Here is a 22,649-nt window from a genome sequence, read left to right as displayed (position 1 = left end):
TTCATTTTACAGCAAATGCATTATTTAGGGAATGTAAAACATAATCTACATAATCAAAAGTGCATGATCAGCATTCTTATAAAAGATTGCCTGCTTTGACATGGGGTCAATGTGGAGAGAAAGTACAGCATCTTGAAGGGTCGATCCTCTTTTGTCTAATAGTTTTTGTAGGGAAGTGCTTGTAGGCCATGAGTAATTGTGGATACATGTAAATGCAGCTCTACTTGGTGGCTTCAGGGGACTCCCTGATGACTCCAACCTACTTCTGGTTTTCACAGCTGGCCTCAGTTGTTTACATGATGATAAGAATCAGGGATACATTTTTTTGTTGTTGTTGTTTCCTTTATCTGGAAACAAAACAAAGAAAAACAAAGCTATGCTAGACTGCTTAAAGTCTGAGCATAAAGAAGCCATACAGGATGGGGTCCTCTTGTCCTATGCTGCTCTCTGGATAAGGGCCTGTCTTTTCTGCTTGGTGTGGGGGACTCCAAATGTTCCTAAAGTTGTGCTTATGTAAGCGCTCACTCATGCTCTGATGAGAACCGAAAAACAACATATTTTGTTTACCCAGTGCTGCTTTTTCTTTATTCCCATGTTTGTATTATAAATGAGTAATTTATTTCTAGAAAAAAGTACATGTGGGGCTCTGTGCCAAGGACTAGTGCCAAACATGAATTTTGTGATTAAAGTATGCGATATTAATCTTTGCTTGACAAAAACCTAGTGAGGATGGTTTTGTTGTTCTTACTAGCATTAGATAATCAAAAAGGAAGGCATTAAAACCAAATGCATGAGCTCGGAAGGGCTGAGAGTTGCTGCCTTGGGCTTTGACCAGTATAGATGCAGCCTTGATCTTGTAAAAATATATTTTTATTCCTTTTGGTATGGGAGGAATGCAACTAAAGACGATTGAGATTAATGCTATGTCTTCCTGATTCTCATTCTCTTTGATAGTTTTTCTCATGTGGTGAGATTATTCATTTTTCCATTATTGCTTTTTCATCTTATAGCCTTAATATTTAAATTATATATGCATATGTATATCACTTATTATCCATCATCTATCTACCCATCTATGTATCCATAATCCATCTATTTGTATCTGTCTATTTGTCTATCTATCTATCTATCTATCTATCTATCTATCTATCTATCATCTATCTATATCAATCAATCATCTGTCTAATATGTAAAATATGCTAGTGAAGAGAAGGTAATATTTACTTATTAGTTCTGTGACTGTTTCCTTAGCTTGATCTTTGAGCTGCTGTCTGTACTAGACTTTGTCTTTATTTTCTGGAGCTCACAGTTTTGGGGTGCACTAGACCTGCAAATGAGTAGCCATAGTGCAATGGTGCTGGTGCTGCCATAGAGCACAGAAGGAGAGTCATGAGCCCTGTCCTAGGCAGAAACCATCCACAGAGCAAGCAAACCCTTCACAGAGGAGCAAGCCTTTCACAAAGGGAGAGGACCCTCTGAAGAACATGGAAACCCTCAACAGAGGGGAGGAGCCTCCACTGAGGAGGTAAGCCCTTTACAGAGGATAAGACCCCTCAGAGTAGGGGAAGCCTTCACAGAGGACACAGAGTCTTCAAAGAGTAGGAGAACCATTTACAGAAGAGGGGATCCTCCACAGAGGAAGGGGCGGGACACATTTCCTAGTCACAGGAAAGAGCCTGGGCCCAGCTCTGAACTCTGCTTTGTCCAGATTACAGTATATATGGCCCGGTGGCTAGATAGCATGAGGGTGACTTGGCAGAAGGACATGGAATCTCAGATAGAACATAGGAAAAATATGAATGATTCTTCTGAAGGGTGTTTCTAACCATGGACTTCATTTTTTTAGGCACTATGGGAAGCAGTGAGTTTAAAGGAGACACACATGTTATAGATGTTAATTTTAGCATGGCTATTTTCGTTGTGGTTATAAAAAATGTGTTAAAAGCAGAGAAAGTGCATAGGCGGCTGCTGTCAATGTGGCAGGCCATCAGTATGAAAGGTGTGACCCGAGCGAGGTGGCTGATGTGGCAGAAGCTGGAAGAGCTGGACACACTTACAGCATGTGAGAAAGCAAGAACACACTGAGAGTGACAGGCTAGACAGAAGAGTGGTACATGAGGCCATGGGTAGAGGCAGCCAAGTTCTGGAGGAGAGGGAGAAGGTTGTAGTGACTGTGAGCTGGTCTGGGCACAAAACATGACTATTTTCATATATGGTCATGCAGAACATGTTAAATGATGTAAGCTAACTCATGGGATACTTGTGTGTCCTGGTCTCAGGTGGCTTCTCATCAGACAGAAAAGGAGAACTGTATTTCTGTTGCTGGATTAAATACCCCTTTGTATCTAAAGGCCAAGGTCTGTTTCTCCAGTGTTAGTTCTATACTTGGCTGCTGCTGGAGTTTCCAGTTGTTACAAGTATCTTATGGTAAAGAGAATAGACACCAATAAAGGTCAATGAGTTTGCTAAAAGTGGTGAAAGCTGAGCCAAATCAGATCCATACTATACTGCTATACTTTGATAGGTTAACAGCTGAAAAATTAAAAATGCATTCTAACATCAGCAGATAGGTTATAAAGTATTTTGGTTTTTATTTGGATTTCAAGACTTCTGTCTTATTGAGAGTGATTTAACCTTGATTAATACAAAGTGCTGTGTGTTTGTGTGTGTGTGTATGTATGTGTGTGTATGTATATATGTGCATGTGTGTTTGTGTGTTTTTATGTGTGTGTATGTACCTGCATTGTATGTATATATTTTGCTTAAAAACTTTCACTGACTTTTTAAGAAATAGTTTGAGCATCTTCTTGAGTTATAATGGAGATCTGGACATGTTGAAAACTTGTATATACACATATACTTACTATGGCTAGGTAAACAAAATTTTATGGCTTTTCCGGGTAAGAGAAACTTTGCATTTTGACCAAAGATGAGTAAACTTACACTGTAAAACAATAACATGCAAGCTCCACAAGTCAAGTACAAGGCGATCGATGAGCAATGGTAACTGCTTCTTTGGCTATAGCTAAGCAGTCCTGTTACCCCAAGACAACAGCAGAGACCCATGACCTAAAACATGCCGTCCACTACAGTTAGCATAATTAAAACTATGGCAGGAAAATGAAACACAGAGACAAGAGAAAAAGGAGCCAGTAAAAACAGACCCTAAAGTCACACAGAGTTGGAATAGCAGTGACCAAGTAGCTGCTCTGAATATGTCCAGCGAACTGGAGTTACACTCCTGTTGCAGTAATAAATAGCTTGACAAAAGCAACGTGAGGAAAGAAGGGTTTATTTTGGTTCCAAGTTTGCCATGAAGAAGCCAGAGCTGCAGGCGCTTGAGGCAGCTGATCATGCTGCACTGCAGTCAGGAAGCAGACATAAATAAATGCTGAAGCTTTTTCCTTTCTGGCTGAGGGATGGTGCCATCCACCTTTGGGATGGGCCTTGCCACCAGGGTTAGCCCAGTCAAAATAATCTCTCACAGCATAGGCTTGTCTCCTAAGTCATTCTAGACATTGCCAATTTTAGCTGTCACAGATACAGAAAACTGTATTTTAAGGAATAATGTATAAAACTTCCTCACATTTGTTGGAAAACATCAAGGTTCAGATCTAAGACCCTCCCAAAAACCCAGTGAGAGAAAAAAAAAATCAAACAGTTATAATTATAGTTATAATGCCAAGAATCAAAATGACTAGGAAATCAAGAAGGAGGTTATAATAAACAGTGACAGAAATGACCGTATACAGAAGTGAGCAGTAGCGCTTTGTATGTGTTGAGGGCGAACAGCATCCTATTAGCTCACGACTGTCTACCTTGGAAGATACACTGCATATATCACAATGGGAGTTTCTGCTTCCTTAGTTTGGTGTATTAGCCAGCTTTGCATCAGCACAACACAGTTGTTGAGGCAGCTACTGTCTAAAAAGTAAAGGTTTATTTAACGCATAGTATTGGAGGCTCAAAGTCCAAGGCTCAAAGTCCTGGGTCCTTTACTTGGATGGATCCTGGTTAGGGCAGGCCTGAAAGCTTGCTATTCTGGAAGCTCACTGAGGGGCAACAGTTATATCTTAAACCACAGGAGAAGTTCCACAATTCCCATCAAAAGGATACCCTATGTCTTCTGGACCTTCCATTATGTCCCACCTCTTAGAGGTTCATAATACCTCATTTAATACTGACATGCTCAGGACTGGCCTTTATGTATGCATCTTTGGGAGCCCTCTATGTCCAGAACATTTTGGAACTGGTGAGTTAAAATAATATTCAATATTGTTTGATTTCTCAGTCATTGTGGAGTTCTAAAAACATACTATCTCCCATCCATCAACTTCTAAGTGCTAGAGGGTTTTTGTTGTTGACGTTTTCCAGAAACTACTTATTCACAGACCGTCTCGGGGGCTTCGTGAAGTACTTCTGGGAATGCTCAACTTCAGGAATGGAATTTGATTACGTTTATTCCTTATGTTTATTTTAATGATATTCCATGTTGAAGTGATTTTGGGAAATAATTAGCAATATAGCCTTTTGAGTCTATAATCATGGAAATGTGTACTTTTATCCATAATTCCTTTTCTTTCCTCTAATAACACACTTTCAGAGTTGAATGGCTTTGGGTTATTGCCAGGCAAAATATTTTCCAGCAGGGCTAAACTGTTCAGTGTTGCTTTGTTAGGCTATTTAGATATACATGAAAATAGAATCTCCACCTAGATTTTTCAATGCATATTTTATGAGTGCAACAGTGCCAGGAATATAGATTGAATTGCATTACAATAAAACCGTTACCTTTTGTGTCTCTATTTCATCAGTATTTGGGTGTGCTCCTTTGTGTAGCAATATATAAGGTATTGCAAAGTAAATGCAACAAACAACAAGTTGTGAAAGCAGTTCGGAACTAATTGCAAATGGCTTGAGCATCTAATTAAAGAAGAACTTCAACGTCCTGAATTTAATTCAGTGAGAGATTAAGTGGCTTAGTTCTCTGTGAGTGGATGATATAATCTTGTCTTGGAGGGTGCCAGGGACACAGAGCTTAAGAGACGCTCATTTTGTTTTGAAGTTGTTTGTTGTTCCTATCTCTTCTTTCTAAATCCTAAAAGTCTAATGTATTTCCTCCCATGGCTGATTTTGAGTTCTTCCCAGACTCTTCCCGCCTCAGCACAGATTGACTAGGCTGGTGATTGACTGTTACATAGGTAATTAAAAACTCTAGTGGGAGCCTGAATGCATAGCTCAGCTCGCAAGACCCTTGCCTAGCATGCTTGGAGCACTGGATTCAATACCCAGTTATGTGTAACCTGAGGATAGTGGGGCATGCCTGCAACCATTGCACCTGGGAGGTGAAAATAGGAGGATCAGAAAGTCAGTGCCATCCTTGCTTACATAGTATGTCCAAGCCAGTGGAGGATACATGAGACCATTGCAAAGAGAAAAAAAAATCTACCCATCCAGAAAAACAAAAAACAAAGCATAATGGACACTCATGCCCGCCCCTCTCTCTTATTTTCCCAAGGAACTGGTGAGTCCATATCACTCTTCCCATCCTAGCAGTGGTTTACTTGGTGGTTCCAATGCAGATTTCAGGTGCTTCTGTAGTGTACTAAATCTAAAACTTGCCAGTGGGGTTCCCAGTGAGTCTTACAGGCAGCTACCTATTCTGGAGAGTCTGCAGCTCCAAAGAGCTTAAGAACCACAGTCCAAGAGATAGAAAAAACTTTCAAATGACCATTTCTGTTCTGTTGATCACTCAACAACAGGAGTGAAATAGAATTCAGAGCTTCCAGCTGGGATGAGAAGAGATTAGGATGAGAACTATGTTTTGGGTTAGTAAAGTATGTTGGCAGAGTCTTATATTTACTGCTTTCCAGTGGATCAAGCCTTCTGGAGACTTCAGCTCCTTTAATGTTTGATAGCATCCTTCAAGTCTGTACCATCACCCCTCAGGTCTGTACCATCATCCCTCAGGTCTGTACCATCACCCCTCAGGTCTGTACCATCATCCCTCAGGTCTGTACCATCACCACTCAGGTTTGTACCATAATCCCTCAGGTCTGTGCCATCATCCTTCAGGTCTGTGCCATCATCCCTCAGGTCTGTGCCATCATCCTTCAGGTCTGTACCATCACCCCTCAGGTCTGTACCATCATCCCTCAGGTCTGTACTATCACCCCTCAGGTCTGTACCATCATCCCTCAGGTCTGTGCCATCACCCCTCAGGTCTGTGCCATCATCCCTCAGGTCTGTGCCATTATCCCTCAGGCCTGTACCATTATCCCTCAGGTTTGTACCATCACCCCTCAGGTCTGTACCATCATCCCTCAGGTCTGTACCATCATCTCTCAGGTCTGTACCATCACCCCTCAGGTCTGTGCCATCACCCCTCAGGTCTGTGCCATCATCTCTCAGGTCTGTGCCATCATCCCTCAGGTCTGTGCCATTATCCCTCAGGTCTGTACCATCATCCCTCAGGTCTGTGCCATCACCCCTCAGGTCTGTGCCATCATCCCTCAGGTCTGTGCCATTATCCCTCAGGCCTGTACCATTATCCCTCAGGTCTGTACCATCATCCCTCAGGTCTGTACCATCACCCCTCAGGTCTGTGCCATCATCCCTCAGGTCTATGCCATCATCTCTCAGGTCTGTGCCATCATCCCTCAGGTCTGTGCCATTATCCCTCAGGTCTGTACCATCATCCCTCAGGTCTGTGCCATCACCCCTCAGGTCTGTACCATCATCCCTCAGGTCTGTACCATCATCTCTCAGGTCTGTACCATCACCCCTCAGGTCTGTACCATCATCTCTCAGGTCTGTGCCATCATCCCTCAGGTCTGTGCCATTATCCCTCAGGCCTGTACCATTATCCCTCAGGTCTGTACCATCATCCCTCAGGTCTGTGCCATCACCCCTCAGGTCTGTGCCATCATCCCTCAGGTCTATGCCATCATCTCTCAGGTCTGTGCCATCATCCCTCAGGTCTGTGCCATTATCCCTCAGGTCTGTACCATCATCCCTCAGGTCTGTACCATCACCCCTCAGGTCTGTACCATCATCCCTCAGGTCTGTACCATCATCTCTCAGGTCTGTACCATCACCCCTCAGGTCTGTACCATCATCTCTCAGGTCTGTGCCATCATCCCTCAGGTCTGTGCCATCATCTCTCAGGTCTGTGCCATCATTCCTCAGGTCTGTACTACCATCCCTGTTGTTTTACAAGAGGAAAGAAGAAGTTGGCCCCTGTCAAGTTTAGTAATGGTTCCAGAATTTGGTGCTGGTCAGTTAGTACTAATTTTGATACCATAAGCCCCAGTAGTGTTATCTAAGAGTTCAGACTGGCCTGTCATTTCCTATCCCTGTCTATGTAGTCCCTGTAAGGCCACAGGCTTGCTTCTTTTAAAGTTATGCAAGATGTGGAGCCGGAGTTCATGTATTTGTAGATAAGCTCTCGTCTTACCCACTGATTTGTGGTCTTACCCCACTTCCCCTTAGAGGACTATCTAAAGCTACCTTGACCAAGGAATGTAAACATTCAAGTTATTGCTTTTGTAAACAAATATTTACAGCTTCTTTTCTTTGGAATGCTTATCTCACTGTGGAAGTAATAAATCCAACTGATCTTTTATCTTTGGGCTCTGGTTTGTGGTTTCTGAAACTTTCCAAGATCAACGAAGTGGTGTTGTGGTTTGGCATTTTAAATAGCAGAAGCGGTGTCTATGCAGTTGGATGATTTTAAAAGGAGTCACAGCATGAATGGAGACCCCTTCCTGCTGATTGAAGCCCCCCTCCCTGTTGTAAAGGCTTTATTGGATGATGAAAGGTAGCTTTTAAGGTTTCATTCATGAGAATTGAGGGCTCCTCTGCTTTACCTCTAAGGTATTTTGTTTTCTTAACCATCACCAATTAAAACGGAAGGAAGGCATGGTGTTTTAAATAAGGCACAGCATAAGAAGTGGAGAGGAAGAGGCTCCCTAAATTGCATTTTAATGTGCCCATATGGCAATATAAAGGCAAAAAAAATTGAAAGTAACCTTCAAAGTTACCAGTTAGTCTTATGTTAGCCCCATCATCATTCCCAGCATGCAGATTCAATTTAGCAGAGAATAAAAGAAGGACATTGATTAAAAAGGGAGCAACTGATTTCATTATATGTACACCAGTATAAATGAATTACAGTGTCAATATAAATTAACTCCAGTATTAGCAATTCCACAGACTTCCTTCCCACAGTCCATTTCAATAATTGAAGGTTTGTCAGGCATTCCTAAAAATAAGAAAAACGTATTGTGTGCATGTGGTGTGTGTGTGTGTGTGTATGTGTGTGTGTGTGTGTGTGTGTGTGTGAGCATGCATGTGTGTATGTGCATGTGGGCACATGTGCACGTATGTAGGTGTAGAGAGAGGGGATAGGAAGGTGTATAGCTACTTCAGAAATGTCAGCTTCTTAGGCTACAAAAGCTTTCAATTTTAAGCAGACTCCTGTTTGGAATGGGGATCGTTTCTCCTTCTTTTTTTCCCTTGAACCTGTGTCCTTCACCCTCCTGTCTCATACCATACATAGTTGCAAGCACAAGAGTAGCTTTGTCCTTGGCTTTTTTTTCAAATATTTTTTCTGTTGCATGAAGAGTGCTACTACAGATCTCTACCTCTCCCTCCCTCCCCCCCGCCTCATAAAACCTTTGTATTATCTAGGGAACAATGTGTCTCAGGATGGGTTGATTCAGCCATGCTTTTAGAGGCCACACTTACAGGAATGTACAAATCAGTGGAAGTGGTCCTGTGACATTTTTTCCTTTGCACCCCAAATCACAGGAAGATTGTGAGTTTGATGCCATTGTGGGATACATGGTGAGTTCAAGGCCAGCTTCATCTACACCTATGTCAAAGAAATAGGACTTGCTAGGCATCAGTGGTAGAACACATCGTAGCATGTGCAAAGCCCTGGATTCAATCCCCAACACTGCAAAATATAGCTCTGCAAGATTTCACTCCTTTAAAAAAAGCACTAAGGAGGAAAACTGTCGTGTATTTTGTTATTTTTACTACAGTCCACCTCATGTGTCCAACACAGCATAGATCCCTTGTTCTTCTCTCCTCAGGATGCCCAGAAGCCATCATCTCTCCGCAAAGGTCCTTTAGACCTATGTCTCTTTGCTTTAGACTGGAACGTTTATTAGAGTCTCCTCAAATGCCTGTAATCTGTTATCTCTTCAACTTATCTGTAAAGAAGCTGATAGACTACAGTGAGTGCACCCCTGAGCAAGGGCAGTGAGGGCACATGTCAGCTTCTGTGACAATAGAGGAAAATGACACTGTGTTCTTGCGGCTATTTCATGACTTTATGTCAGCCTTTGTAGAGGAAAATATTTGCCAGTCAGGAAAACTCAGTAAAGATAAGCCTTCAACTTAAAAATGGAAAACCATATAAACTCTGTTTGCCTGCTGTTGTTTGCTTTGCATCTTTATCTTGCCCCATACTGTCCTGGAAGCTACCTCCTGATGTCACATGACTGAGGTGTGGTCCCTTAGTTTTGTTTCCCTGAGACGTTTCAGGACCACAGCTTCTGAGCAGCTCCCCTGCCCTGCCTGCTGCACCCATTGCAGTGGGCACAGTTTGCACTGATTTCTCCAACCTTGATTTTAATTTCCTTCCTCTTAGGGAAGGAAGTGACTCCTGCTGAGAGCTCCTCCCACTTCCTGTGTCCAGATGGGTACAAGGTGGCTTAGATGGGGGCTTTCTACACCTGTGGAAGATAAGGAGCAGAGGAGAAGGGAGGAAGAGACCAGAGAGAACATATAGGGACCAAAGGAAGCTGTGAGTCAGCATGACAAGTGACGAAGTTCCTACTGGCAGGATGGTCTTTAAGAGCTGGACTTCCAGGATGCAGGGCAATTGGACTTGTGGTCCTCAGTGATGTAGGAGCAATGCTTAATATTTGTTGAGGGTTTGTTATAGCACACCCACGCTAGCTTTCAGGAGAGATCGCTTCATGTAACCCGATGACCAGAAACTCCAGGGTTGCTGATGTGGTGCTTTCTGCTTCTTATTCAATCAACACTTGTCTGTGGTCATCCGTATTTCTCACTGTCTTGTCATCTCCTCAATCCCTGACATGTGAAAATATTATGTATATTAGTTGGTCCTATGTCCATCAACCTTCCTCTGTGATGCCCCCCCCCCCCCGCAGATAAAAAAGGCATAAAGCAATTCCATTTTGTATTGCCCATATAGTATGTAGAGCATGGTCAAATTTCCAGTGGCCAGCACCCACCCCCCAGAGAGGATGATTTCCTCTTTGCCTGCATCCACACCTGATGAAATCAACTGAGGAAAGCAGTGTGATGACCCAACGTGGACAGGGATAGCTTTCCTGAGAGGGACAGGGCCACCTCTCCTGCCCCAACACTACCTCTAGTGCTTCATGTGTCAGCCAGCAAGGGAGAACCTCTGTTTCTATCTGGGGTTGCTCAGATATGCCAGTCAGCCTTGACTCTGTGAAAGTTCCATGTTAGAACATTTTATACAGTTCTCATCCTCACAGTCTCCCTGTACATGTAAAAAATCTCCCATTCTGCTGTGAACAACTAACAGCCAATCTAATTAGAATAATTCAAATTATGTCATAAAATAAGATTATTATTAAATAATTAGTTAATAGATAATCCTATTCTAATAATTTGAATAACACAGACAAATTAAACATTCTGTTTTATTTTTCTTTTAATTTTGTAACAAAGTTAAGTTAAAGTTTGGTGTTTTATGAAGAATCCCACTGCCTTCCTCCTGTGTCCTTTCTGATAATGAGGGTCTTAGCACTTCTCAGCTGAATTAGTTCTATTCAGCTATATGAAGAAATGGAACACTGGGCTATTTCTATGGCCATAGGATGCGCAGCCAACTTGAGAACTGTGTCCTCCAATTTCAGTTCAACAATTTTCTGTTGCTTTAGCTTGTAATGAAACAGTTCCCACATAACAGTGACATAACTCAGAATTTTAGCAATTTCCTTCCCTTGTGAATTGCACATGAACACACACATCTTTGTGTTGAAGACACACACAAATTTGCACGTTTTGGCAGAATGAAGATAGATGCAGTTGGATGAGAGCAGAGGGGGACACTGGGAGATGTCCCCTCTCTGATAGCCATCGCTATATAGAGAGCTGAGGAGAGCCGTGTTTGGATGTGTTTGGTCCAAATTCAATTATTAAACTTAATGGCCCATGGGATGGTGTTGGGAGGTGACTGGATTATAAATGCTCTTCTCATAGTGACATTAATGGCTGCCCATCGTGTTCAGCTCACTTGACCTACCTTCTGCCGTGAGATGATATAGCGTCTCTCCCTTTCGGAGGATGTAGCCCTCATCATGTAGCTGAACTGCTGTCACCTTGATCTTGGGAGCAAAATAAGAGAGAACAAGTTCTTGTGATTGTTTTTCCTTTCTATTTAAAAGTTTATTTATTTATTATAGGTGTTTTGTCTGCATATATGTCTGTGCACCATGTGCATGCAGAAGCCAGAAGAGGGCATCCTATCCCCTGGAACTAGAGTTACAGACAGTTGTGAACCACCATGTGGCTGTTGGAACTGAACCCAGGTCCTCTGGAAGAGGACCCAGGGCTTCTAACCACTGAGCCATCTGTCCGTCCCTCTCCTGTTATTTTTTAAACTTAACTATACTATGGCAATTTTAAAAAATAAAGCAGTACAAATGCCCTAAGACAAAGAGGGAAAAGAAGGGACATGGGAGGTGAGTTCTATAAATGGCATTCTATGTCTGGACTATGAAGAAGCAATGGTGGAAGCATACGTTACGAAACATATCACGTGAGACTCTTATGAAAGTTCTGGAGTGCCAATGCAGTTGCAACAATTCTTCCCCATAAATCTCCAAGTGGCCCCAAAGCCACGCAGCACAACCTTGGGGTTGTTTTTGGTTCTACTTCTTAGGCAGGTAGGTGGCCCTAGGCAAATGTCTCAAGTGTCCAACCTACACTCTCAATACTTTCCTTGAAGGTCTAGAACTCACAAGTTATATGTGAGTTACCTGGGAGGTATTAAGCAAATGGTTTCTATGTGACATAACATGATGGCAGATAAGACACGCTCATATAATGACCTATTCCTAGCGTGAATATATCCCACACAAAGAAATCTGCTTCAAGAAGAACAGAACCATTTGACTGAAAATTACAACAGAAGGCCAATTTGGGGCTTGAGTGACAATCCCATAAACCAAAGGGTCATTGAGGTAGAGGCATGTGCCCTACATGAAACAGACCTTGCTTACCTGTGGTTGGCCTCATTGGTTGCACTGGCTCCCAGTGAAAGTTCACCCTGAGCACTCCGATTCAGTATCCACGTGGAAAGGGATAAACAGAGGTGCAGGCATTTTGTTCCTTGTTTCTGTTTTGGCTTCTGCCAGGGTAAGAGTACCTGACATGGCTGATTCTCTCCGTGAAAGGCTTCCATGGTTGGTAAGAAGGTTGCAGGGGCTACAGAAATCAATCAGCAAATTGCTTATAGGGTAAACATTAACTTGAGTTGGAGCCCAACAACCTGAGTTAGAAAGCCTGGCATATGTTGGTGATACCCCCTCCCAGAACTGGGGTGGTCGAGACAGGTAGATCCTTGGGGCTCACTAACCAGCCAGCCTTGCCTACTCAGCCAGCTCCAGGACAGTGAAAGACCCTGTATCAAAATCAGTGGTAGATGGCTGCTGAGGATTGACACTAAGGCTGGCCTCTGGATTTCGTGTGTGTGTGGGGGGGGGGGGTGTTTGTGTGTGTGTGTGTGTCTTGAGGAAGGACAGATTTACTTTGGCCCACAGTTCTAAGGCATATATATATATATATATTCCACCATAAAAGGAAAGATATGGTGGCAAGAGCTTGAGGCATCTGGTCACGTGGCACTTACAGTCATGAAGCAGGAAGTGATGAACATTGCGTTCATCTTGGCTTTTCTTATTCACAGCCCCGGACACCAGCTCATGGAACGGTCAGCCCACACTTAGGGTGGATCTTCCCACCTAAACTAAACTACACAGTCCATCACAGGCTGCCCCGAATCTTTTCACCTAGGTGATCCTAGATTCTGTCTAGCTGACTGTATTAACTATGAAAGACGGTAGGAAAGGCCCAATGACTTCCACAGCAGTATTATGAGGAGGTGCTGGGACACTTTTCAGTTTGATAAATACTATTGCTTCATGAAAGAAATGGAAACTAATCAAGAGAAACATGTCATATATGTGTGCTTACACCCATACCCAATATACAAATATATATACTTCATAAACATGATGTGAGTGTGAAGTTAGCGTTAGGGTTAGGGTTAGCGTTAGGGTTAGCGTTAGGGTTAGGGTTAGCGTTAGGGTTAGGGTTAGGGTTAGGGTTAGGGTTAGGGTTAGGGTTAGGGTTAGGGTTAGGGTTAGGGTTAGGATTAGGGTTAGGGTTAGGGTTAGGGTTAGCATTAGGGTTAGGGTTAGGGTTAGGGTTAGGGTTAGTGTTAGGGTTAGGGTTAGGGTTAGGGTTAGGATTAGGGTTAGGGTTAGGGTTAGGGTTAGGGTTAGGGTTAGGGTTAGGGTTAGGGTTAGGGTTAGGATTAGGGTTAGGGTTAGGGTTAGGGTTAGGGTTAGGGTTAGGGTTAGGGTTAGGGTTAGGGTTAGGGTTAGGGTTAGGGTTAGGGTTAGGGTTAGGGTTAGCGTTAGGGTTAGCATTAGGGTTAGGGTTAGCGTTAGCATTAGGGTTAGATGTTTCTTTGTAAACTATATTGTACTGGTTTTGAAAAGCAGATTCTGATCTTATGTAGAAAATAGAAAATAATATACTTAAAAAAATTCCAATAACATCACAAGCAAATACTACAGAAGCCCCAAAGGCAGCAATAAATCCCTCCTGTTGATTTAGATTCCACTAGGGCCGGGCTTCTGAAACAAACTGAATTGTAGCTCTGACAAACTAGATAACTTAGTGGCACTTTATACCAAAGGGGCTCATAGAACTTATTCACAGGAAAACTTCTGATTGTAAAAGAGATAAACAAGTGTTGAGTCTCAGTGGTGTTTAATCCGAATGTACGGTGAAGGCCAGAGGGTTCCTATTGCAAAGCATGGGTCTTACTGAGAAGCTCCCATGCTTGAGACCCTAGAGCTATCTGCCTCACTGGCCGGAGCTCATTATTGTAGCTCGCTCCTTCTTCATTCCTTTCCCTGTCCCTCTTTTCACTCTTTTATTCCTTCTTATCTGGCCCCTTCCCTTCTTTCCTCCCTAACCCTTTCAATGGCTGCTGACATAGTACAGTATGGGGCATGCTTTTGGCATCAACTCACAGTTCCAAAACCTTTAAATCTATCCCTGGATGCATTTATGGAGCCCCTTTGAGTCCCTCTTCCCAAATGACTCAAGCTTGTGCCAAGTTACATAAAACCAACCAGCACAAGGTGTAATAAAAAATTTTAATATAGCGGTTTGAATCCCTATTCAGTTTAAACCAGTGCTTGAAGGGTTTCTGTGAGGTGAACTCACATTTATTTTGGAATTGTTAGCTCACAATGTGATGCTTTTCTGAGTTATTTGGATTAAAAAGTATTTTATTTTCAATTTAAAAAATAAGATCAGAATTTGCTTTTCAAAACAAGCATAATTTAATTAAAAACATAATTTATATATACATCATGTTTATGGAATATATGCATATATATTTGGATATGTGTATAAACATACATGTAGCATATAAACATAAATATATAAATATACATATATGGACATTCTCCTTGGCACTGTGTTAGAAATGATTTGGTTTTGTTTTAGATTGTTATTCATTCCCAGGTCAAGGATGAACATCACAATTAAAGCAGAGTATAAATAATGAACTCAACTGTCAGAAAAATATCAACCGGGACAGTTGCTTTGCTTTACGAAGTCCTTTTCCCAGCATTCTTTGTGTGTTCATAAAAGTCTTAATATGTACCATATGTGTGAATAAAAGAGCTAAATAAAATTTAATGGATCACCTGAGTCAAGTTATTGACTAGAACTTCTGCTCTATGCCAAGTTCAGATCATAGAATCAGAACATCACATTGTAGGGCGCATGAAGCCGAGATGGTATCTCACCTTGGAAAATTGATAGTGAAATGTTGCTCCATCGCTAAGGGGCATATGCAGAGGAGTAGAGTGTTATGTAAGAGATAACTACTTGGAAGTCCGTAGATAGTCCTTATTTGAGTTGTCTTAACTTCTGATTGAGTAGAAATTATATAAAAATTTATTTGTCACCATCAGGTGACCTCAATTGTTTCAGACAATGTAAAACATCCGATCACTTTTTAAGTTGGGGTTTGAATATACCTAATGGACAGCTTCAAAAACTTCAGTGCAGAATGAAGCCCTGGGAGCCATGTGGCTTCAGGGTTACAGTGATGCCAGACTCCCACATAAGAGATGCTCCTGTCAGAGAAAGCATGTGGTCCCAGGGCAATGCGCAGACTTCATTGCTAAATATTCACAGATGGACTCATTTCCTTACAAGCCGTGACTTAGTCCCTACTACAAGTGGCAATCTTTGGCTGAACACAAATTAATTGAGAAGTACCAGTAGGCTGCCCTGCATGTCACTGAGGCGGGTTCAAGAGACCATGTCTTTCTTCATTTTCAGGAGACTCCATACCATTCCATTCTAGGGGCTGATATGACTTTGAGATAAAGTATATGTCTCACATTTAGTAATGCCAAAGACTGTCAAGGGATATGATCTCTCCCCATGGAAAACTGAATGTCCTACAGGCTTCTCAACCAACTCCTGTTTTGCTTATCCTATCGGCAGTTCTCATGGTTAGCATTCATACACTAACAAAGGCCCTTCCTGTGAGTAGAGACCCTCCCACGAGTCTCTAAGATCATTTGAGGAAAGCAATTACAACATGGTTTTAACAGATAAATCTCTTGTAAGCAACTGCAGTATTGTTTTAACATGTTTGTTTAAGTGTAAAGAGTATGGAATTGAGTCAGGTGTGGTGGCCCATGCTTGTAATTCCAGCACTCGAGAGGCAGAGGCAGGTAGATCTCTGTGGGTTCGAGGCCAGCCTGGTCTACTAAGTGAGTCCAGAACAGCCAAGACAGAGAAACCCTGTCTTGAAAACAAACAAACATGAAATTATCTATCTATGTATGTTTTGGATGCCTATAGATTTTTCCATACTTTTACAATAAAGAATGTATCCACTGAGATTTAGTCTTAGAGAAGGAAACATCCAGGTACACCCAAAGATCTTTAAGACTCTTAGTATGTTGTCATTTAGTGAGTAGTTTCTCAATATGCTTTAAAAATAGAAATATACATACTTTCAAGGTCTATATGTATGTGTACACATGTATATATTTATTAAATAGTAAGGGAAAATTTAATCAAAGTCCTTTGTGATTGTATTTTCAACTTGAAGATGTGTTATCCTTGAAATGAAAGTAATTAGGTATGAATGGTTGTTAGCTGTTGGATTGTTCTAATCTACTGACTCAAAAGGCCCTGTGTTGACTCAGGTCTTGGGGTGATTAGCCGCAGCGCTTTCCCATTGTGGATCAACAATTTCAAAATATATGTGAGCTCACCTCATAGAAACTCTTCAAGCAGTGGTTTAAGCCAAACAGGGAGTCAAACTTCTATATTAATTTTTTTTATTACACTTTGTGTTGGTTAGTCTTATGTATATGTATGTGTGGTATGCATGTATGTATGTGTGTGTGTTCACAGGTACATGGGTGCATGTTTGTTGGGTGGGAAGGAGAAAGGAACACACACACACACACACACACACACACACACACACACACACATTTGTGTAAGTGTGTGTGGAAGCCTGAAGTTGATGTCAGGAATCTTACTCTTCTACCTTACCCTTTTAGACAGTGTCCCAAACCCACAGCTTGCAGATGAGGCCAGTCTCTCTAGGCAGCTTGCTCCAGGCTTGCCAAACCTCTGCCTTCTGAGGCAGGAATTATAGGCTAGCTGCTATATCCACCCAATATTTATGTGGGTTCTGGGTATCAGAATTCTGGGGCCTCTTGCTGGCATGGCATATATTATAGCTGTTGAACCATCTTCCCACCCTTTGCATTCTTTGCATTCTATTGGCTAGAATTATATCCCAACCCTACATAGCTTTCACAGCACCAATAATCTCTGAGGGGGAAGGCTAAAGGAAGTGGACAATTTCTGCCTGTGATGATCTCTGCAGAGTTAGTGGAGTATGATTTGTCACTACTGACCTGCCATTGGAGGACTGTGAATATGTACAAGATGCAGTGCTTTAATTCACTGCTGTGCAGGTAAGAACGTTCAGTGGCCTTCCCTCATCACTGTACTTGATGGTGCCTGCTGACCACAGGTGGCTCTGTATCCCTTGGTGTATGGTGGTTGTGACTAAAGAATTGGCTCTTAAAATTACATTTGTCTTCCACTTAGATAGTCCTATATGGGTACTGGTTTGGACTACACAAATTAGATGACTTATCTGAATTATCTTGGAGCATAAGATTGGCTTTTGCAAATGGAATCTTCTGTGGTTAAGTATGTTCTTTTGTTTTGTTTTAAAAATTATAATTTAATTACAGCATTTCCCCTGTCCAATTTCTTCCTCCAAAGTTTCACATATACTCCTTCCAACTCTCCTCAAAACCAATAGCCTCTAATTGTTTTTGCATGCATATATACACATGTATATGTGTATCTATCTATCTATCTATCTATCTATCTATCTATCATCTATCATCTATCTACATGTGCCTACATATAACCTGTTCAGTCTGCATAATGTTACTATCATGTATATTTTCAGGACTGACCATTTGGCTTAGGACACCCAATTGGTGTGTTCTTCCCTGAAGAGGATCACCTCTCCTGGTCTCAGCCTTCCTCAGTTGCCCATAATTCTTTGTGAGGGGTTGTGGCCTCACGGGATTTTCTCCTCCCTGCCTGGCATGTTTACTTATACTCTCCTTGCTCAGCTTTTTTTGGGCAGTCATGTTGATGAGGCTCTACGGGTGTAGCTTCTCATATTAGTCGGAGACACACTCTCACAGCAAACTCTTGGCAGTGTTCCCTATGTTTTAGGTGTGGGAGTGTTTTGTAGATGTGTCTGTTGGGGCAGGGCTTCAAAACTCTGCATGTTGATTGACTGTAGTTTTCTGTAGTGGTCTTTGTTGCAAAGAGATGTTTCCTTGATGATGTATTTTATTTTTTAATTTTACATTCATCTGTAATTGCTTTATATTTCTATGCCCAAGTGAAGATTTCTAAATTCTAACCTGTAGATTTCCCTCTTATAGTTAAGAAGATTTGGCCCCATTACTAGGACAAAGTATGTATTAAAAGCCCATTTCCTTCTGCATCTCCATTTTAATGCCATTGCAGTCACAATGGAGCAAAATGATTATTATGTTTTGAAAATATTTTGAATACCACTGGCATCCTTGAGTTCTCCTGTTATATAAACTACTGATACAACCCACCCCCAACCATGAAATGGTCCTAACTTCAGAAACATGTGCATTTATTTTGGATTTAATTTTATTCTGACAAGTTTTATGAGAAAGAAATATTTGCAGTGTTGAGAGGCTCTGGTTTCTTCATACACTTGGGTGTTGGTGAACAGTCTGCCAGGGCTCTTTGGACAGAACTCTGATGGCGTGAACATGGCCAAGCTGGAAGGCCATGGGCCTCAGATGTGTTAACGGGAACCACCACAGGAGACCAGAGGTCTAGCACCTTGGGTGGTATCACATGGATTTGGGAGGCATTGTGCTGGGCTGAGTTTTGCCAGCATTTATGACAGCAAGTCATTTTGAGCATCCAAATTAGACTGTTTGGGTGACTTTTAAGGTCAACCAAATATCTATTGATTTATGTGTGCTAATTCAGAAATAATAACATTTTCCGGGGGGGGGGAAATTCCATATATTTAAAAGTAACTGTTAAACTAGTTCTTTAGAAAGAAAGAACATGGGAAGTGCTTAACTTTTGACCAGATCACAAACCTCCATGGGAAGTGAACATTGCTGTTTAACTGACAGAACGGTAGTAGCTAATGTACAGTGGGAATTGGTACCATGTCCCCCACCCCTACCCCCAGTGGGTGTCAACAGTCATATATTATAAAGTATTTTTTATAAAATGGTGTGCTATTGGCAGTTATTTACATATTATGTAGACACATGCTTCTGTGTACTTAAATTTTCTCTAGATTACTTACAATTGGAAATTTAGTTTAAACGATATGCCAGTTGTACTGTTTCTGGAACATGGTAAGAAAATATCTATATTCAGCTGTCATAGGTCTAACTTGGCAGTATATGAACAACACATCACCTAAACAATGCTCAACTGAGTGCTGAAGAGACATGAGTGCTAACGATATGTGAAATGGCAGGAGGTCACAGCAGGATGTGCCCACATCCCTTCATTAATGTGGACTCTGCACAGTGCATTGCATTAGTAGATTCAAGTTTTGTCTCTTTGGAACTTTTTAGATTTTGAAAAAAAGAGGATTCGGGAACCTATGGATATGTAGAGCCACAGTACTATAAGGAGTTGGCTTATGAGTTAAAGACAATAATGCCTGCATCCTGACTGTAAACAGAGAACATGCCCAAAGGGTTAATGTTGGGATGCCTTGAGAAGATATTATCCACAAAAGGGTGAACAAGGTTGAGGGAACAAATAATGAAACATCAGAGGCTAGTGTCAGTGGGAAGCCCTTGTGGCATCTGATCTTTTTAAAAGCCCCAAAGAGATCTGGTCTTGGAGGAGAGGCCCTTGACTAGGAGTTATGTTCCTGGGTGCCAAGGCACAGCCTTGGAAGTATGCCTGTGCCTGGTGGAAGGACAGGAGAGTCAGTGGTATTCTTGTAGTAGCTTTTCCTCGTTGTTTCTTTTTCTTTTCCTCCCATTTCCTGGCCCCTCTTATTAGTCTGTGGGCAAGTCAATGGACAGAATCCAAAGATGGAGGATAACTCTTGAGGGCCAAGGAACATGACCAGCATGGTGTGTACGGTACCCTTTGTGTGTCAAGGCTGTTAAACTCTTCCACACCCTATTAAGTAATTTCATCTTCAAAAAGGCTCTGGTTATGTATGAGAAGATTGACGTTCAAGGAGGATATGCTGACCAATGACAAATTCTGGATGCCTGACCCCTCTCTAGACTCCCCGTGTCCAAGCTTTTAACCTCTGGGCTTGTGTGGATAAATCAGTGGTTAAGGGCCACCAAGGCTTGTGGTAAAATCATGGGTGTAACTAGAGGAGGATGGCCCTCTTTACATATCATGCGCAGGATCCCACTGGAGTCTTATAATATTCCTTGAGGAGACAAAAGAGATCAGTTTGGGGCAAATGCCTTGCTACCGCACAATCTTAGGGTTGATATTTGGATTTAGAGTTTTTGATTCTGAATCCATTGGTCAGTCAACTATACCACATTGCTCATTAGAGAATGTTGACAGTAGGAATAGCTTTTCCAAATTTGGGTCTTGGTAAGTCGAGCCCCAAAGCAACATAGAAAACCAAAATTATGTTAGGCAGTCTAATATCTGCCACCAAAAACCAACCCCCTCCATTTAACTTTATGTAACATGATTTTTTTCATTTTGCCCATTTGAAGAACCTACAAATAATGATGGTCTATACTTGTGAGGGGCTGGAGAAATGGCTCAGTGGTTAATAGTACTTGTTCTTCTTACAGAGGACCCAGGTTTGATTACTACCACCCCATGACAACTCAGTCACTTCTGACTATAGCTACAAGGCATCTGATGCCCTCTTCTGGGCTCGTAGACATTGCATGCATGTAGTGCACAGAGGTCCATGCAGGCAAAAACACCCATACTCATTAAATAAAAAAGAAATCTTTGAGAGAGAGAGAGAGAGAGAGAGAGAGAGAGAGAGAGAGAGAGAGAGAGAGAGAGAGAGAGAGATTTAAAAGGTTCAAGTAAGATGGAATCTCAGAGTTGTCTTGATTTGCATTTTGAAGAGGCCACCCTCTAACCAGATAGAACTTCTAGTGGAGGAAGGGGGACACCAACCCACCCATAAAAACTTCAACCCAAAATCCACCCTGCCTACAAGATGTGCAGGGATAAAGATAGAGCAGAGATTGAGGGAATGTCCAACCAATGCCTGGCCCAACCTGAGACCCATCTTATGGAAGAGAGCCAACCCCGAAACTACTAACAATACTCTGCCAAACTTGCAGATGGCAGCCTAGCATAGCTATCCTTTGAGAGGTTCCACCCAGCAGCATATGGAAACAGATGCTGTAACTTACAGCTAAACATTAGGCAAAGTGCAGGAAGCCTTCTGAAAGAGTAGGGGGAAGGATAGAAGGACCCAGAGGGACAGGAGCTCCACAAGAAGACCAACAATCAACTAACCTCAGACCAGGGGGACTTGTGGAGGCTGAAGCACCAACCAAGGATCATGCATGGACTGGATCTAGGCCCTGTACATACGCATATGTACCTGATGGGCAGCTTGGTCTTCATGTGGTTCCCTAGTAGGGAGAGTGGGGGCATCTCTGACATGGACTCTGTTGCCTGCCTTTAGGTCACTTCCCCCTGGCAGGGCTGTTTTGCCAGGCCACAGTGGAAGAGAATGCGCTCAGTCATGGTGCAACTTGATGTGCTAGGATGGGTTGGTTGGTGGGGGTGGGGGGCTGAGGGGATAAGAGGAGGGGGGATAGGAAAATGAGGGAAGGAGGATGGGACCAGGAGGAGAGGAGGGAAGGGGCTATGATCAGGATGTAAAGGGAATTTAAAAATTAATTAATTTCGAAAAGGTTTAAGTAAATAATACATGAACCAAAACCAAAAAGAAAATAAATTTTTTTGAGACAGGGTTTCTCTGAATCACATAGTGACATAGTAAATATTTTATTTATGGGGACAAAGTAGCTGAATGGAAGAATGGCTGCTACCATTGCTTCCCATACTCACAGAAGGAGCTGCATTGCTGAACTTAGGAAGTATTTTTTTTTCATCTAGTTTCATAATAGCGCACGGCCATCATATAGAGGAGATAGTTGAGGCCCCCAAATCTTTTAATAGCCACTTAACAGAGGAGGATGAACAGTGGGGACCACTAGGTTTCTGTCTCAGATGCCACAGCTGCTCTGACCAGAGGTTTTGTGATTTCTTTTCTGTCTCGACTATTAAAATATTGTAAAGAAAGAAATGAGAAGTTTCCGTACAGAAGATTTATTTGATTGCCACCAGATAAACAATGATGCAGCACGAAGCAAACAGCAGAACAAACCAGGGGATGTATTTACATCTGGCACGATCATCAAAGGGTTAAATTTTGTAACCTGTTTTAATCAACACACATGTAACACCACATTGATAAATCAACAAGGGACATAGTAAACATCAGAATTTGATGACTGAATATACTTCAAAAATTAGGCTAATCAATAATAAAAGATATGCAAATTAAAATATTAACTAAGCCTCATTTTACATGCTTCAAAATGAATAATTTAGAAAAATTCTTTAGGCCAATGCTAGAAAATTATAACAGCCTTGGTGTAGTGACTATGGGATGTGTTTCGTCTTTTCGAAAAAGCAATTTGACAACATTTATAAGATCCATAGACTTT

At 41.9% G+C, this 22,649-nt stretch overlaps 1 protein-coding gene across 1 annotated transcript; it reads left to right on the top strand.

The window, feature by feature from the left end:
- The first annotated feature begins 2,959 nt into the window (after positions 1–2,959).
- Positions 2,960–9,176, top strand: LOC127196064 (zonadhesin-like). The gene is made up of 10 exons (XM_051153656.1): positions 2,960–3,003; positions 5,919–6,117; positions 6,223–6,243; positions 6,412–6,516; positions 6,559–6,621; positions 6,811–6,831; positions 6,874–6,894; positions 6,958–6,978; positions 7,042–7,188; positions 9,099–9,176. Exons 1-10 carry the CDS (start codon positions 2,960–2,962, stop codon positions 9,174–9,176), a joined length of 720 nt encoding a protein of 239 aa, XP_051009613.1.
- Positions 9,177–22,649: the final 13,473 nt, after the last annotated feature.

The sequence above is a fragment of the Acomys russatus genome, chromosome 12 (genome assembly GCF_903995435.1).
Source record: "Acomys russatus chromosome 12, mAcoRus1.1, whole genome shotgun sequence".
Classification (NCBI taxonomy): Eukaryota; Metazoa; Chordata; class Mammalia; order Rodentia; family Muridae; genus Acomys; species Acomys russatus.
This window is presented reverse-complemented; position numbering and strand designations above follow the sequence as displayed.